General features: G+C 49.8%; 1 protein-coding gene across 16 annotated transcripts in view; it reads right to left on the bottom strand.

Annotated features, from left to right (window-relative positions):
- TACC2 (transforming acidic coiled-coil containing protein 2) overlaps window positions 1-16,820 on the bottom strand; it is a 184,500-nt gene that overhangs the window by 137,617 nt on the left and 30,063 nt on the right. For all 16 annotated transcript variants that reach the window (XM_027112815.1, XM_027112830.1, XM_027112829.1 and 13 more), the window contains one exon: window positions 140-5,443. In XM_027112815.1, coding sequence (XP_026968616.1) covers window positions 140-5,443 — 5,304 coding nt within the window. The remainder of the gene's footprint in view (window positions 1-139; window positions 5,444-16,820) is intronic.

The following is a 16,820-nucleotide window of genomic DNA, read 5'->3' as shown; positions in this document are numbered from 1 at the left end:
CAGGTAAATTTCAACAATTAGATATGGAAAATTTACCTTCTTCTAACCACCCATCTCTTTGATTGACTTTTTAAAACCAAGTGGGAACCACTTTTGAGGCTGACCCCGTATTCCCGTAGGAATTTATTCTTGTAAGTACCTCTCGGCGTCGAGCGCTTCTGGATCCAGGCTTTGCAGCTTCAGGTCCCGAATCTCGTCAGGTTCTGCAGGTGAGGAGACAGGCACCTTCCCATCGCCAGCAGGAGTGGGGGGCTCAGGCCCGGGCTGCCCCTCAGCCTGCGGGTACCCGGCCGGGCTGTCCCCGCTCGGGGCGGCTGCAGCCTCCATCCTCAGAGCCCCTTCACAGCAGCTGGGGTCCCCAATGCTTCCTGGCAGAGCCGAGGCACAAGCCGCACCAGAGAATGTTGTCGTAGTACCTGCTTCAGGCAGGTGAGCACACACACGTGCCCCGGTCTCAGCTGTGCTCAAAGTGACGTCATCCTCTGCTTCCCTAGCAGCTCCTGCTCCCAAGCCGGGCTCCAGGGGAGTATCCACCACTTCCCCAGCTGGTGGCTCCAGGGTGCTCTGAGTGCCCAGGGCGTTCTGTGTTTCCGAGATCCCAGCAGCACCTTCATGCCTCCTCTCACCCCTAAGTGTGTCTGGGGTACAGGCCTCACTGATGGCCTCGGCCACAGTCGGAACAATCCCATGGGGAGAAGATGCTCCCTGGGCAGAGGTGGGCACCGACATGTCACCCAGAGCCCCTGGGTGAGAAAAGCCCTGGGCACCATCTTCTCTGGGTTGACTGTCTCGGCTAGATGTCTCCTGGTGCTGTTTTCCAGGAGGAATTCTGTCGTCTTGAACTGCGCCCCCTTCTCCACGGCTCTGGGGAATCACCTGCAAGTCAGCATCGGGAATCTCTGGAGAAGTCACCTGTGAAGACAGACCCGAAGCTGCTTCCTGCCGGCCGCTTTCCTGCTGGGAGAGGGCCTGGCTCCCAAGCCCCGGCCAGCCTTCCCCAGACCCCTCTGGCTTCTTGCTTTCTGTCAGCATCTGTGGAGGCCCACTCGTTTCCTTCCCCACGCTGGCACCTGGCAGGCTCTGCTCTGCAGCTGGCCGTGCCGGCCCCGGCAGCTTTTCCGGAGCTGGATCCTGGGGACCCAGACGAGAAATCTCAGCCTCTACAGTCAGCTCTTGCTTCTCCTCCTTTGACTGTATCCAGAGTCCGGCAGGAGTGGTGGGGAGAGGGGCGATGGCCACTCCTTGAGTCCCATCTGGAAGCTTCTCTGGGCTTGGCGTGGCGAGGTCCTTGCCCATCACACTCTTCCCAGCTCCTGCCTTTTCTCCCAGTGTGCTCTGGGGCCGATCGGCGGTCAGGGCTCCAAGCACAGACTTCTCAAAGATCTTGGTGATGTGCTCTCTGAAGTCAGGGAGCGCAGCGATCATACTGGTCTGCCTGGGGCTTGCGTCTACACCAGGTGACGCTCCCTTCCTGGGATCCTTGGAAAGGCCTACCATCCTCTCCCCACTGCGCTCTCTCTCCTCTCTCACTGCATCACCTGCTGTGCTCTCCTCACTGGCAAGGTGTGCCGAAAGTTCACTGGGCTTGGCACTTGCCCCGGGAGCTCTTGAGCCTTTCTGTTCCTCTGCGGTCTGCTTTCCCTTGGCCAGAAGTGGCACCCTGTCCAGGTAGGGTATGGAGTCCACAGGTCCCTCAAAGGTCCCAGCTTGGGGGCTTCCGCTGCTGGCTGGCACGGCAGAGATTTCCTCACCTGCAGCTCCTGGTTGCCAGAGGGAGGCAGGGGAGCCACACGGTACCTTCGTGGAGGAGGCATTTTCCAAGACAAGCAGGGGCTCCCGTGTGGGACAAGGGCTTTCGCCAGGAGCTCTGAGGCCTTGAGGTGAAACAGCTTCCACGCCACTGTCTTCTGCCCCTTTCCTGGCAGCACCCTCCATATGCAGGTAAGGAGTGTCAGGGGCAGCCTCTTCTGGTGGCCTGGACGACAGGAGCCTCTTTGAGTCAGGGACAGCCTGGGCTGCAGAAATATCCACCGCGCTCCTGGGGATCCCACCCAGCGCTCTGGCTGGCAGCAAGGCATCCTGGCAGCTGGCGGAGGGCTGCTCAGCTTGGCAGGGCTCACCTAGGGCCCAGGTAGAAGCTTCCTCCCCAGGGGAGGGACACTGCTCTGTTGGGAGGAAGCCCCCACTCTGAGCAGCTTCTCCTGGCTCCCCCAGAGCCCGTTGTGTCCCCAGGTCTCCTCCGTCAGCGTTCCCACCAATCCCAGCAGCCCCACCACCCGCACCTTGAGCCTCGGCTGATGGGAAACTTTCAAGAAGCTTCTGGGGCTCTGCATCCGTGGCAGTGGGATGCTCCATTTCCTTGTGTGGGGCTAACCCCGACTGCCGCCTGCCCTCCTGGGTTTCATCCCCGGCCTCTCTCTCTGGGGCCTCCTGGGTGGGTGTGACTCTGGGGCCAGCAGGTGCTGGAGCTGGTGGGCAGCGAGCTGCCTTCAGGAGAGCTACTGAATCAGGCCGACAAGGCGGGGCCCCCACTGTGTTCCCACTTGCCTTCTCTGTCTCACCCAAGTCCTGGAGCGGGGGCCAAGCGTCAGCTGCTTCCGAAATGCCTGCATCCCCGAGACATGCCTCTTCATGCTGGCTGCCAGCTTTCCGCCCATCAACCAGCTCCTGCTGGGACTTGTTTGGCCCCTGTCCAGCACAGCAACTTTCCTTTCTGCTCAAGCTACATGCAAGAGAAGAGTCTTGTAAGGTGTCTGCGGCAGGAGGTGGGCCCATGGACAGCTGACTGCCACTGCATTCCCCCCCTTGCCCGTTCCCCCCTAGTGCAGGCAACTCCGGTCTCTTTGGTGCTGACAACTCCAGCGGCTCTGTCGTACGATTCTCCGGAACCGTGTGCCCGGGAGGTGAACTTGGAGCAGCAGACGGACTGCCCTTGGGGAGCTCGCTCTGAAGTTCTGATTCAGAAGCCTGTTCCTCTGCTCCATGAGTGGGCAAGCTCACATCTTCCCGAGGTTCCACAGGTGTGTGGTTTTGGGGAGAATCTGTACCCAGGTTCTTAAGCTCTGCGTCACCTGGGTAAGTCTCTTTCTCGCTTTCGCACCGTTGGGACTTCTCCCTGAGCGTTTCGGAGGTGGATGCTTCTGGGTCCGTTTGGGACGGCTGGAGACGGTTCTCAGAACACAGTGAGGGCCTCTCGGTTGCAGCCACTCGTATCCCGCTGTCCCCCGGGCAGGACAGGGTTTCCTGCTGATCTAGCTCCAGGCTGAGGGTCGTGAGCCCACAGTCCACTGCCAAGTTCTCCTCCTCAGGGGGAGGTGGCCCATCGGTGTGGACTTCCTGTCCAGCTGCATCACGCCCCAGCCCATGGGCGTGGGGTGGTGTCACCGAGCCCTCCGCGTCACAGCTGCCCGGCCTCTGCGCGGATGGGTGGCTCCTCGTCTTTATTTCAGATTTGCCCTCCGCCTCCTGGGCTTTGGGGACGACCTCTGTAGCAGGAGTTGACAGGAAATCCGATTTCTCTGATTCTAAAGCAGGAAGAGGGTCCATTCTTCCCAATGCCCCCACATCCTGAAAGGTGTCAGGATACTTGGTCTGCAGTCCTGGCCCCTCCCAGACAGCTCCCTCGGGAAAAACATGTTTACCGGCTCCATCCGGCCCAGAGGGGGGGATGGGATCCTGCTCGTGGAGCTGGTGCAGTGAAGCAGATGCATGGACCACTTGGGCTTCTCCCATCATCCCACAGGCTGCCGAGCTCCAAGCTGCATCTTCTGATGGAGAGCCGGGCCTGTCCACGTGCCCGGGGGCCTCCTTTCTGAGTGGTTGTGCTGAGGCCATGCTGGGAAGGCTGTTGCTCTCCACATCGCCAGTTAGCTGTGAAACCTCGTCCTTTTCCCCCTTTGGGTCAGGCTTGCAGCCACAGGCTTCGGGTTGCTCTCCCTGAAGGTTCCCAGGATCTGCACCCTCGGGGGGCTCTGGGGCTGCCTCCTGTCCTCTAGGGTCGGCCCCAGGTTGTCTGCTTTCCGTAGCCACAGCTGGACCCTCGGGGGCTTTGCCTTCATCCTTTGGCCCCAGTGACCCTCTGGCATTTTCATCTGATGCGCCGGGAGGGGGAAGAGGCAGAAGCCCTTGCTGGACCTCGTGGCTTTGCTCCCTATTCCAGAGCTCTTCCCTCTCCTCCGGGGGTGAAGGGAGAGGAACCTCTCCGGGGCCGCCTTCGGGACCCGCTCCCTCTCCTCCGAGGTCTGATGCGTGCTTCTCCTGTCCTGCCAACCCTGCTTCTGCCCGCTCTGTAGCAACGGGCCTCTCAGCATCGGAAATCATCTCTCTGGGCTGTTCTGCAGCAGCAGAGGCCCGAGCAGCTGGCTGTGAAGTGAGGCTTGAAGCTGGGTCCGTTTCCTCAGTCGCCGCGTGTGGGGCGGGCTCGGGGCTCACAAGCAGGCCCCCCTCGGGCTGGTCACCTGCCGTCACACAGACGGCCTGACGGGGCTCAGCTCCTTGCCTCCCTGTCTGCGAGTGACCCCGAGCATCAGGGGCATCCAGAGTCTCCTCCCAAGAGTCCTTGGCCCCCGGGGCCAGGGCAGGACCCAGAGACTCCCAGGGCAGCTCTGTGGGCGGCGGATGCGCTCCCACTTGCCGCGGGCAGCTTTCCCCGGCAGCGACCTTCGCTCCTGCTCCTTGGGTCGCCCCTGGAGCACTCCCGCTGGGAGGGCAGGCCCTGAGCGCCCCCGAGTCATCGGTGAAGTCCTGAGGCGGCCCCTCCACTTGGCATTTAGGGGCTGGATCTCGCAGGGTCGGGTTCTCGGGTTCTGGGGGGGACTCTTCCCGGCCGGCTGAGCTCTCTTGGCCTGGTCGGGCTGCAGCAGGGGCCATGGGGGCTCCCCGCGCAGACTCTGGCAGGGGAAAGCCACCTGCAGCCTCTTTCCCTTGGGACTCAAAACCACCAAGCCAGCCATCCTCTCCACACAGCTGCACCGTCATCGGCTCTCGAGGAGCAGCTGCTGAAATTCCCGGCACCTGGCCAATGGAAATGGAGGAAGACAGTTTCTGCCCCTCCTCTTCCTTCGGTTCTTTCTCTCTTCCGGCGCTGGGGGCGATTGCAACCACCCTGCGCTGAGTAGAGCTGTCCATCCCAGGGACAAAGGCTGCCGGGGCGTATCCTGGGGCATTTGGGGAAGGTTCCCTCTGGGGGTGTTGAGCCAGGGGACAATCTTCAGGTTCCGCTGCTGGGCTTGCCAAGCAACCTTCTGGGGCGCCCTCAGCAAAGGGCACGGAGGCCAAGGGACTCCCCTGCTCCCAGGGCTCCGGTGGGCTGGGCAGTGGAGAATCTTCTTGGCCCCTGGCTTCCCGTGGGTGCTTCCTCGGCTCAGTCACCTCTGGGGACATGATGCAGGGATACCGGCTGGCAGCACCTTCAGAAGTGGAGCAGGAACCTCCATGCCCGACGCTGCCAACAATGAAAACATTTATTGTTTTATCAGTTCTCATGGATGCCAAGGACAGAGCCACAGCCCAGGCAGAATCACTGCACACCTCTCCCCACCAAAGGCCACAACACACACCAGCCTCGTGCATCTCGTTCCTCTCCATGAAGAGACACCCCCCAATCCCACCCCACCTGTAGCCATGACACGTGCCCTCACTCTCTGCAAAAATTAGTGCAGAAAATCTCAAACATTCACTCTGAGGCTTTCCATGCTGGTCAGTAGAGAATGGGGAAATATGGAAACTAATTCATAATTGTCTACAATGCAGGAAACTCAGAAGGTTTTGAATAAATATAAACCATGGTAGAGAATTTGGATGAGCTCTCTGTAGTTTACAGAGAGGTCCTGAACACTTCTGGGGATCCTTAGATGTTCAGGAAAAAGGCAAAAATGGGCAAAGCCAAGCTTTGAAATCAAGAGCTATTCTTGCAAGAAGTTAACTCGATTCTTTACATTCAGCGGGTGGTACTGTGAGGCATGATCCAAAAATCAATTCTATTTAGCTGTGGAATTTCTGCATATGAACTACATATAAAATTCCTGGGAGCTGAATTACCTTCATACCCATATGTGTCTCAGCTTGAAATTACTTTGCTGTACAGTGTGTAAAGGAAAACTGTGAACATGCAGGAAACTTGGGGGAATATGGCTCAGAGTCAGGGACTTGCTATAGATCATTAACTATCCAGTTACTGTAAAATAGCTTATCACATCCCATATTTAGACTGTGTTTCTCAATTCTGTATAGTTTTAATTAGGTGTATTTTTTAAATTTAAAAGCAATATACGGCCAAGACAAGATTTTGAAAATGTAGAAAAAATGCTTGCCACCTGAAGTGTTCTAGTGAATTTCCTTTTCTTCCTACGCAACTCTTTAGGGGGTGCAATTTTTGTTATTTTTACATAGCTGTGATTCTATATACTTTTATGATCATGTATCTTTCAGTATCAAAAGAAATTGCTCAAGGCAAAGTTAACAGAAGTATGGCTTTTCTAAGGCTTTTACCATGTTCTTTGAAATTATTACAGGGAGGAAAATTTATGGCATCTTCTTGTAACTATTACATACACACACATCCACATATTCATAGACCCACAGTGTTTTAGATACAACCAGAGGAAAGATTTTATTCTACGTGTCCACTACCAAAATCCTATCTTTCCGTGCAGGGCAACGCATATACGTTCGTTTATGAGAGATGCATATAGTGGGAAGATGAAGTACATTTCTGTTCAAATTTAGAAATACGTGTTATGGACTGAATTGTGTCCATCTAAAAATCCATATGTTGAAGTCCTAATCTATCATGTGACTGTATTTGGACACGGGGCCTTTAAGGAGGTTAATTACGGTTAAGTGAGGTCGTAAGAGGGAGGTCCTAATCCAGTAAGACTGAAGTCCTTATAAGAAGAGGCAGGGACACCAGGAGTCGCTCACATAGACAAGAAGGCCATGAGCAGATGCAGCAAGAAGCTCCCATCTGCAAGCCAGGAAGAAAGGTCTCCCAGAAACCAACCCTCTAGCCCCTAACCTTGGAATTCCCTAACTGAAAAAATACATTTCTGTCATTGAAGCCACCCAGTCTGTGGTCTTCTCTTATGGCAGTGTGAACAGACTAATACAACAGGTGTATTGGGCATTTATTGTACCATCCTTTCAACATTTTTAAGGTTTCAAAATTTCCAAAATGAAAAGCTGGGAAAATAATAATGGATGAAATTTATTGGACATCAGTGCTTTACACGGATTATGTCATTCAGCCCTACCAATAGCCATGCAAGATGGATATTATCACTGCCACTTTGCAGATAAGAACCCCGAGAACAGAGGGGTTAAGCTTGAATCTGTTGGGCCATAATCTTCTTATTCACACTATGCTGCCTCCAAAAATAAAAACTTCCATGGAGGGGGACAATGTTTGTGTCCCCAAAATTCAAATGTTGAAAACTAATCCCCAAGGTGGTGATATTAGGAGATGGGTCTTTGGGAGGTGATTAAGTCAGGAAGGTGGAGCCCCCATGAAGGGATTAGTGCCCTTATCGAAGAGACCCGAGAGAGTTTCCTTGCCCCTTCTGCCTTGTAAGGACGCAGAGAGGAGGCGTCCAATCTGTGAACTCGAAAATGGACCCTTACCAGACATAGAATCTGCTGGCACCTTGATGTTAGATTTCCAGCCTCCAGAACCACAAGAAATAAATGTCTGTCATTAAGCCATCCAGTCTATGGTATTTTTATAGCAGGCTGAACAAACTGAGACAGAGGGCAAAAGGCTCTTTACCTGGCTCCATTCCAGCCTCTCGCCAAGCCCCTCACCTATGAAATGTACATGACATCACATGACATCCTTGAAGGAGGTGTGTACACATGTCACCACACTAGTTGTCCTGACTTAATGCTTGTTCCTGCACATATGACATTGAAAAAATTTCAGATGGACCCAAGAGAGAGAGTTGGCTACTATCTCAACCAGATTAGCATTTTCAGACCAAAAGCAAGGCTGACAAGAGCAAAGAAGAGAAAACCCAGAGGCTAAGTTATGGGAATCCCTCCAATCCTCACATGGTCATGAGGACGGACGCGCCCACGGAGAGCCCTGGCCCCATGCTGACTGACACGTGTGAAACCACCAGGTGTGCAGGTAACGTGCCTTGGCCTGGCCTCTGCAGAGCAGCATTTCTGGAAATCAATGGATTGTTCCAGAACCAGCAACTCTGCACTCTTGAATCTAGCCATTTTCCTTTTAATAAGCACTTTACACTGAATTGTGTCCCAATCTTTAACTAGGGTGTCAAACGGTTTAGTAGCTGATGAGATCAATGGTGTGTAATTCATAAATGAAGGGCTCCTATTGATGCCTGCTTGCTCAAGAAGCGCAGAACACAGCCCCTCTGCGCTGGTAACAAAACAGACAAAGCAGCTGCTAGCTCAGGAGAGTGTGCGGCTTCCCTTCAGGCTGCCTGAAGTCAGGACCATCTGGGGACGAGATGACAAATTCACTCAATCTGGGCACCTTGAAAACCTGCAGGTCTTTGGAGACAGCAACCAGGAACACATCTCCCAGAGTGTGAGCATACGACTCCATTCAAAATAAGGACCCAGCCTTGGTTTATTTCGCCTAAGCTGGGCACCAGCAATCTCTGTGATTGCCCATCAGAAGCCAATTTTTAAAACCAGATTAAAGCCACTCACCAGGAGTAGATTTGCCCAAGGGCAGGAAAAATTCTAAGAACTCATCTGTGAGGGCTCTGCGTTAATGGAAGCTTCCATAATGTCCTTTTGTGCTTCAAGATTGAGTCACAATGTGTAGGATGGAGGTTCAGCTCAGAATCCAAAGGCGAGCTCTTGTGGGCTGGGCAGCGTGTTCTCAATGGAAGGCTTTCAGCCCAAAGTGGGCACAGCCTTTGAATTGAGGAGGGGAGGGCACAGCCTCCCCGGTGCTGACCAGACGTCCCCAGCCAAGAAAGCGAGAGGCATGGGGTGCAGAGACCTGGGAGGAGGGGTGATTTGCTGCAGCGAAGGTCTAAGCAGAGGATGGAGATGCAGAAAATGTCCTCCCCACCATCCTAGCTGGAGACAATCACATCCAGATGGGTTCCTAAATGAATAGCTCTGAAGACACACACTCAGGCCAAGTAGGAACGCTTAAAAAGGGGAAGGAGGCTGGTGGAGGGAAAAACAAGCATGCCCCTGCTCTACCAGGCTTTAAGGGAACCAGCAAAACCATAAAGCAAAGTCGTCAGGATGGAGAGTTGCCGCTGACTGAGCACTTACTAAGGCCAAGCCCGTGCTGAGCGCTTCAGTTATGATTACATTTAATCCACACAGTAGCCAGGCAGAGCGGATGCCCCCCACTGCACAAATGAGGAAATATTCACAGAGAGGTTCAAGACCAGACCCGGGTCGCACGCGGAGCTCCCACGGCAAAGCAAGATCAAGCCCCGCCTGGCTCCAGGACCCTGCTGTCTCCTGCTTCCCTGTGTTTGCTGGCCTCGCCTCTCCTGGACCGATGCAGCAGCCTCTTCTCCAACCCACTCTGGCCCCTGCATTCTCTTCTCCAGGCTGCAGGCAGAGCAATGGCTTAGAAATGAAAGCCTGACCCTGTCACCCTCATGGGAAGACTCTCCGGTGGTGGCTTCACTTTGCAATCAGCTGTGCCCCCAGCCTACCTCTCCGGCTTCGTCCCACACAGAGCTCCCCATCCGTGCATTTTCCTGGAGCTGGAGCCCTCCTGCTTCTCCCTGCATATCTCAGCCCCAATCTTCACTTTTCGATGAAACCTCCCTGGACTGGCCTCTGGGATCAGCTCTCCTTCTACAGCCCTACACAGTGAGGGCACTAGTCACAGCTGCCATCAGAAAGGATGACCATTTCTCCCCCTGGAGTATAATGGAGACTGGGTCTTGCCTCTTTTCAATATTGTATCTCCAGTGCTTGCCATACTGCAAACATTGAATATATGAATGCATGGGTGGATGGATGGATGGATGGATGGATGGATGGACGGATGGACAAATGCAACTAAACGCAAATCAAGGGTACTAAATATGCAGAAATGCTCCCAAATCCTGGTCATTTGACTTGAAGATTAGGAAAGTTCTTTTCTTCCATACAGTCACAGCACTCTAGTGATCTATGAGTCCAAACCTCTCATTTGACAGGAATGAAGAAACTGAGGCCCAGGAAAGGCAAAGTACTTTTGTTTAAATACCTCTGCCAAAGAAATGAGGTTAAGGCAGCACTACTCAACCCCAGGTCCCTTTGCTCACTGGTGGGTCTGATAAGTTAGGGGGTACACTGCAAGGGATTTGTTATTAATTATAAAGCACAGAAGTCTGCGAATGATTTGTAATTTTCATAAATTAGCCTAATTCAAAAGATGATAAGGTGTCCCCACAGAACATCGTCTCTGTTACTCATTTTGCATTCTGCTGCAGTTTCTGGAAAAGGAAAGCATGGGGCCGAGGGAGATCCAGCAAGTTAGACCACAGACCCTGGGGACGACCTGTCCTCAAGCACGGCTAACGGCTGGGGCTGGGGTGAGGGGCACGGGGGCTGTGGGTGCCCCTCGGCTTCTGCATCATGCCGTGGCCCACAGATTAGGGGCTTTTCTGACACTTCTGAGTTCTCAGAGAAGTCTGACACTTCTGCCCTATTCTCCACTCCTTTCGGGTCGTCGCCCCAGGAAGCGAGGCTTCTCTGATTGGTTAGATGGGGAAGGCAGCCCCCCGTAGGTCCAGTCTGCCCATGGGTGGGAGTTAAGGTGTTCAAGGTCACTGAGATGAGCTCACCCGCAGTGCAGCCCCTCTCCCCGCTGCCTGCCTCCCCGCCCTTCAGGGCAGCCTGCCTTCGCACACAGCCTGGCGCTGGTGGGACTTGATTCCGGGCACAGTATGCCAAGCCCCCGGTTGGCTCTTCCTCCAGTCCAGCCTCGCCAGTGATCAAGCTGGCTTCCTTCTCCCTCTCTGATTCCGGCCACCTCCTTCACAATTGATTCAGAATCTGCTGCGACCACTGACCTTCGACACCCGCTGAAAGGAGTTCAGGGCGGAGGTCAGGAATGAGGCCCTCTGTGCTCTGGGAAAACTGGCAGAACAGGGCTTCAGAGAGAGATTTTCAGGAGGAGGTTTTATGAGCCCACGTCTTGCACCTCCTCAGATCTAGAAAAGCACTAAGATCATGAACGGAGACATCTGCTCCTCGTGACCAGCAGCGGCCTTCTGCTGAGACGTGCGCTTGACTGCACGCACCCCCTTCACCAAAATCCTATGTAACACTGACCTTCCCCCCACCCCTTCGGAGCAGTTCCTCAGAGCTCTCTGAGAGGCTGTCTCCCGGGCTGTCGTCCTCATTTTGCCCCAAATAAAACCTAGCCCACGGGACTTCCCTGGTGGTGCAGTGGTTAAGAATCTGCCTGCCAATGCAGGGGACACGGGTTTGAGCCCTGCTCCAGGAAGATCCCACATGCCGCGGAGCAACTAAGCCCGTGCGCCACAACTACTGAGCCTGCGCTCTAGAGCCCGCAAGCCACAACTACTGAGCCCATCCGCTACAACTACTGAAGCCCGCACACCTAGAGCCCGTACTCCGCAATGAGAGAAGCCACCGCAATGAGAAGCCTGTGCACCGCAATGAAGAGTAGCCCCCGCTCACCGCAACTAGAGAAAGCCCGCGCACAGCAACGAAAACCCAACACTGCCAAAAATAAATAAATAATAAAATAAATAAATTTTTAAAAATTATAAAAATAATTAAAAACAACAACAAAAAACCTAACCCACAACTCTCACGTTGTGCATTTTCTTTAAGTCAACAATGGGATGAATAAAAAACATATTTTTAACGGATGCCATAACTGCTCACTTAGGTTGACTCCTGCACTGTGAGATAGATCACCATTCCAGAGGCTTCAGAGAAGGAATTTACATGGTGAGTGATCTGTGCAGAGCAAAGACTCTCAAGTTAATAAGGATATGACAACCGCCATGCTTTAACAACTATAACATGGTATTTCACAGAGAAAGGCACCTCCTCAGAAACTTCTTTGTGATCCGAGCAGATTAGGTCCAATCCACACTCACAGTCCTAACTTGTCCAAACAATGCTCCCTATAAGGATGCCAGCGAGCCTGCTGACCTTGGCAGCCCTGTCAGACTCAGCTTTGTATTTTAAATCCAGTGTTAACTCTTCTCTGGCTCGTTCTGCATTAGAAAAAAGAAAGGCCACAATGCTTAAGCAATCCACGCAATAAATGAAAGAAAATTATTAGTAGGTTCTAAAGAGTTATTGGGGAAAAGGGTGTGTGTGTGTTGGGGGTTGGATAAAACACCAAAGCATCCTTAGTATTCAGCCTGTACTTTGCCACATGAACTTTTATTTGACTTCAAGGTCAAGGTGTTGGTCCACTCAGGAGACTTCATTAACCAGCATAAGGAGGGGAGGGCACAGGCAACTGAATTCCAAAGAAAATTCAAAAACTGTCCTGTAACCAATTTTTTTCAGCAACCCTCATGTGGGTGTTGACCAAACTGTGTGGTTCCCAGCCTCAGTGCTGGGCTTGGAGTGTGACCCCCAAGCCTTCCCTGTAGCTGGAATGAACTCGGTGTCTCCTCCTTCTGTCTGTCTGTCACTGTACTTCAAATGTATGTAGATATTATCACAAGAAAACAGAAATTCATTTAAATGCATTTCTGGCATAATAATTACTTTTGATCATTTGGATGTTTCTTAATGATCAATTACCAAAACGAAAACTACAATTCCATTAGAGGAGGCATCTGGGTTTTCTGTTTGTTTGTCTGTTTTTAATCTAATAAGATATTTCTTGAAGAAGATAAGTAAGATGTGATCACAAAGTGAGATTTCCATCAATGTTATTCACAGTAAGTAATCAAATGTCTCTAATGTTGTATACAGGTAGTTGTTTTGTTTGTTTGTTTGGTTGGTTCGTTTTTTACATTTATATATATTCGTTTTCAGATTCTTTTCCATTATAGGTTATTATAAGATACTGAGTAGATTTCGCTGTGATATACAGTAGGTCCTTGTCGTTTCCTTACTTTATATATAGTAGTGTGTATACGTTAACCCCAAATTCCTAATTTATCCACCCTCCCCGCCCCCCAGTATCCTCTTTGGTAACCATAAATTTGTTTTCTAGAGGCATCTGCTTTTATTCACAATAAAGATTTTTAAAATTCTAATAAGCACGAATCAAGGAATTGGGTAGAGGGACTTCCCTGGAGGTCCAGTGGGTGAGACTGCACTCCCAATGCCCCCAGGTTCACTCCCAGGTCGGGGAACTAGATCCCACACGCATGCCACAACTAAGAGTCCGCATGCCGCAACTAAAAGATCTTGCATGCTGCAACTAAGACCTGGTGCAGGCTAAATAAATAAATAAAAATAAATATGAAAAAAAAAAGGAATTGGGTAGAATGTTTAACTGAGAATATGAAGATTTCCTGAATTGTAAATTAAATCCCACTACTCATCCATGGAAAAATGTAAATGACAGTTTTGCCCATGTGCTCGGATTATGGGGGTGTTTTTATTTAATTTTGATACCACAAGGGTATTTTGGACAAGAAATAGTGGGAAACATGTTTTTGTTATATTCCTTCTTGATAAGACTTCTAACATACATTAGAATAATTTCCCTCCCTTAGTCAACAAAGTGCAAAACAGAGAACACACTGGAATTTTCCCTTGATGACTGAAAAATCTTTCAGCGGATTTGGGCCACTCTCTGAAAAAGATGTTACCAATATCACCTACGTGAGACTGAGCCCCAAAATGTGACTAAGTGTCTCTTGTTAGAGCAAGTCCCAGGGATGATCCATTTTGCTGAGATCTGTCTCTCTGTGATCCCACTGGTCTACATGGTGGTGGGGGTGGTGGTGATGAGTCAACATTAGTGGTGGCCAAGCTGGTTCAATGTCAAAGACATAAAGACCATCCTAGGCTCCTTCCCAGCTCTGACACAGCTGCAGTGACGCATTTGGGAAGATTAACTGCTGTCAAAGTTGGCATTTGAGGCTGTAAAAAGACACAAGAGACAGCAAGTGGCTGTGATACAAGCTGCTCTTGAAGAGAAAAGAGAAACAACTCTTGCCCCTAGCATCCTCTCTCTTACTATAATTTTTTTTCTAGAAGGGTCTCCCCACCTCTCCCAAAATAAATGCCAGGTGTTTTTTGCTGCATTTCCATTTAAAGAAAAAAATTTGTTATGGTGGTTTTTCAAAGTTTTCAGGGAGCCAGGGTTGGAAAATTTCATATATAGAATTATTAACTAACAGGAGGTTGGGCTGATGGGGGATTGGCTTCTACAGGAGATGTGGGAAATGAAGGGCAGTGATCCCTGGAGATGGAAAGTAACAGAGTAAGCCCTGCTCTTGCCCCAGCTTAAGGCCTGGAGAAAGTGGCCCAGGGTGGGGGACCCCAGCTGGATCCAGATAGTCTCCCTGACTTAAGGAGATGGAGCTGGGTGCTGGGGGGGGGGGGGGGGTGGTGACCAAGGCATGTAAAGTTCCCAAGGCAGAGCACCAAGAAGTGAAAGCTGGGCAAAGAGAGAACTTGGAGTTGTACAAAACACTGATCGGCACATGTATGTATGGAAACCACGTGGGACTAGGTACAGACCACCTGAAAAGCTTATAGGGAAGAATCCTTAAAGCTAATGCAGAGCTGGGAATAGTCCCCATTCCTACCAACCACAGTGGAAAACCTCATAATTCATCGGACGTCTGTTACAGAGTACTAAGAAGGGTCTTGCCTCAGTAGTGGAGAAAATTAACCCTAGACTAAACGCTGCTCTGGTCTCACCTTAAAAGCAAAACCCAAAAGGATTAAGCTGATCCAAATAACTGCATCCCAGAGCAAAGTTCAAGAATATTTATAGGAATACAAAAATATCCAGCATCTGAAAGCTTAAAGTCCACAGTGCCTGGCATTCAAAGAAGCAGGAAAATAGACCCAGACTGAAAAGAAAACTCAGTTAATCAAAGTCAACCCAGAAATTGTGCAGATAACAGAAGTAGTACACAAGGACTTTTTAAAAAGTAATATAACTGTATTCCATATGTTCAGGAGGCTAGAGGAAGGATTGAGCATGATAAGTACAGACATGGAAACTATAAAAAGACCACATAAAACTTCTAGAGATGAAAACTACAATGCCTGAAATGAAAAACACCCTGGAAGGGATTAATAACAGATTAGTCATTACAGAGAAAAAGATTAGTGAACTTGAAGACATAGCAGTAGAAACTCCCCAAAATGAAACACAAAGAGAAAACGACTTAAAAAAAAAAAAAAAAAGAACAGATCATCAGTGAGCTGTCAGACAACTTCAAGCAGCTGAACGTATGTGTAGTCAGAGTCCCCAAAGGCGGCAGAGACATTACAAAAAACAGTTGAAGAAATAATGGTTGCAAAATTTCCAACTATGATGCAAACTGTAAACCCACAAATCCAAGAATCTAACTTCTAGCACAGGAAACAAGAAGAAACTTACACCAAGGCATATCATAACCAAATTGCTTAAAACCAGTGAAAAAGTAAAAAACATTAAAATCAGCTGGAGGAAAAAAACAGAAGAACAAACTTAAGGATGACATCAGATTTTGGAAACAATGCAAGCTAGAATACAGTGGGATATCTTTAAAGCAATAAAAGAAAAAAAAAACTGTCCAACTAAGGACTCTTTGCACAGTGAAAATATCTTTCTAAAGCACAGAAGGAATGAAGATTTTTTTTCAGGGACTTCCCTAGTGGCGCAGTTAAGAATCCGCTTGCCAACGGAGGGGCCATGGGTTTGAGCTCTGGTCCGGGAAGATCCCACATGCTGTGGAGCAACTAAGCCTGTGCGCCACAACTACTGAAGCCCGTGAGCCTAGAGCCCGTGCTCGGCAACAAGAGAAGCACCGCAATGAGAAGCCCGTGCACCGCAACGAAGAGCAGACCCCGCTCGCCGCAACTAGAGAAAGCCCGTGCGCAGCAACGAAGATCCAGTGCAGCCAAAAATAAATAAATAAATAAATTTATTTTGAAAGAAAAGATTATTTTTCAGACATGCAAGAGCTAAAAGAATTCATCACCAGCAAACCAGTATTTCAAGAAATACTGAAGACAGTCCCTCAAACCAACAGAAAATAATACCAGAGGGCCGTCAGGATCTATATAAAAGAATAAAGAGCACCAGAAATGGTAACTATGCAGGTAAATATAAAGTCATTTTTCCTCACTATTTAAATCTCTTTTAGAAGATAATTGGCTATGTAAAGCAAAAATACCATATACTGTGGGATTTGCAACATGTAGTAGTAAAATGTATGTCCGCAATAGCACAAAGGCCAAAAGTGGAGAAATGGAAGTATACTGTGCAAGATTCTTCTAATATACATGAAGTGGTACAATACCACTTGACAGTAGATTGTGATACTTTAAAGATGTATATACTATAGATCCTAAAGCAACCGCTTAAAATAACACAAATAATTGTAATAAGTCAAAAGGGAGGTAAAGTAGAATCATAAAAATAAATTTTTTTTAAAAAGGAGAAAAAGGAGGGAAAAAGGAACAAAAAAATAGATGTACAGAGAAAACAACAGGACCGTAGATTTAAGCCAACTATATTAATAATCACATTAAATGTAAATGTTATAAACACTCCAGTTAACATGCAGAGGTATTCAGAATGGATTAAAAAAATCAAGATCCAACTATATGCTTCCTACAAAAAAGGCACTTTGAAATTTTCTTAACAAGCACAAATAGGTTAAAAGTAAGAAAATGAGGGGGGAAAAGGTATACCATGAAAATGCTAATCAAAAGAAAGC

The sequence above is a fragment of the Aethalodelphis obliquidens genome, unplaced genomic scaffold, assembly GCF_003676395.1.
Source record: "Aethalodelphis obliquidens isolate GAN/ISIS:26980383/991018 unplaced genomic scaffold, ASM367639v1 scaffold11, whole genome shotgun sequence".
NCBI classification, from domain to species: Eukaryota; Metazoa; Chordata; class Mammalia; order Artiodactyla; family Delphinidae; genus Aethalodelphis; species Aethalodelphis obliquidens.
This window is presented reverse-complemented; position numbering and strand designations above follow the sequence as displayed.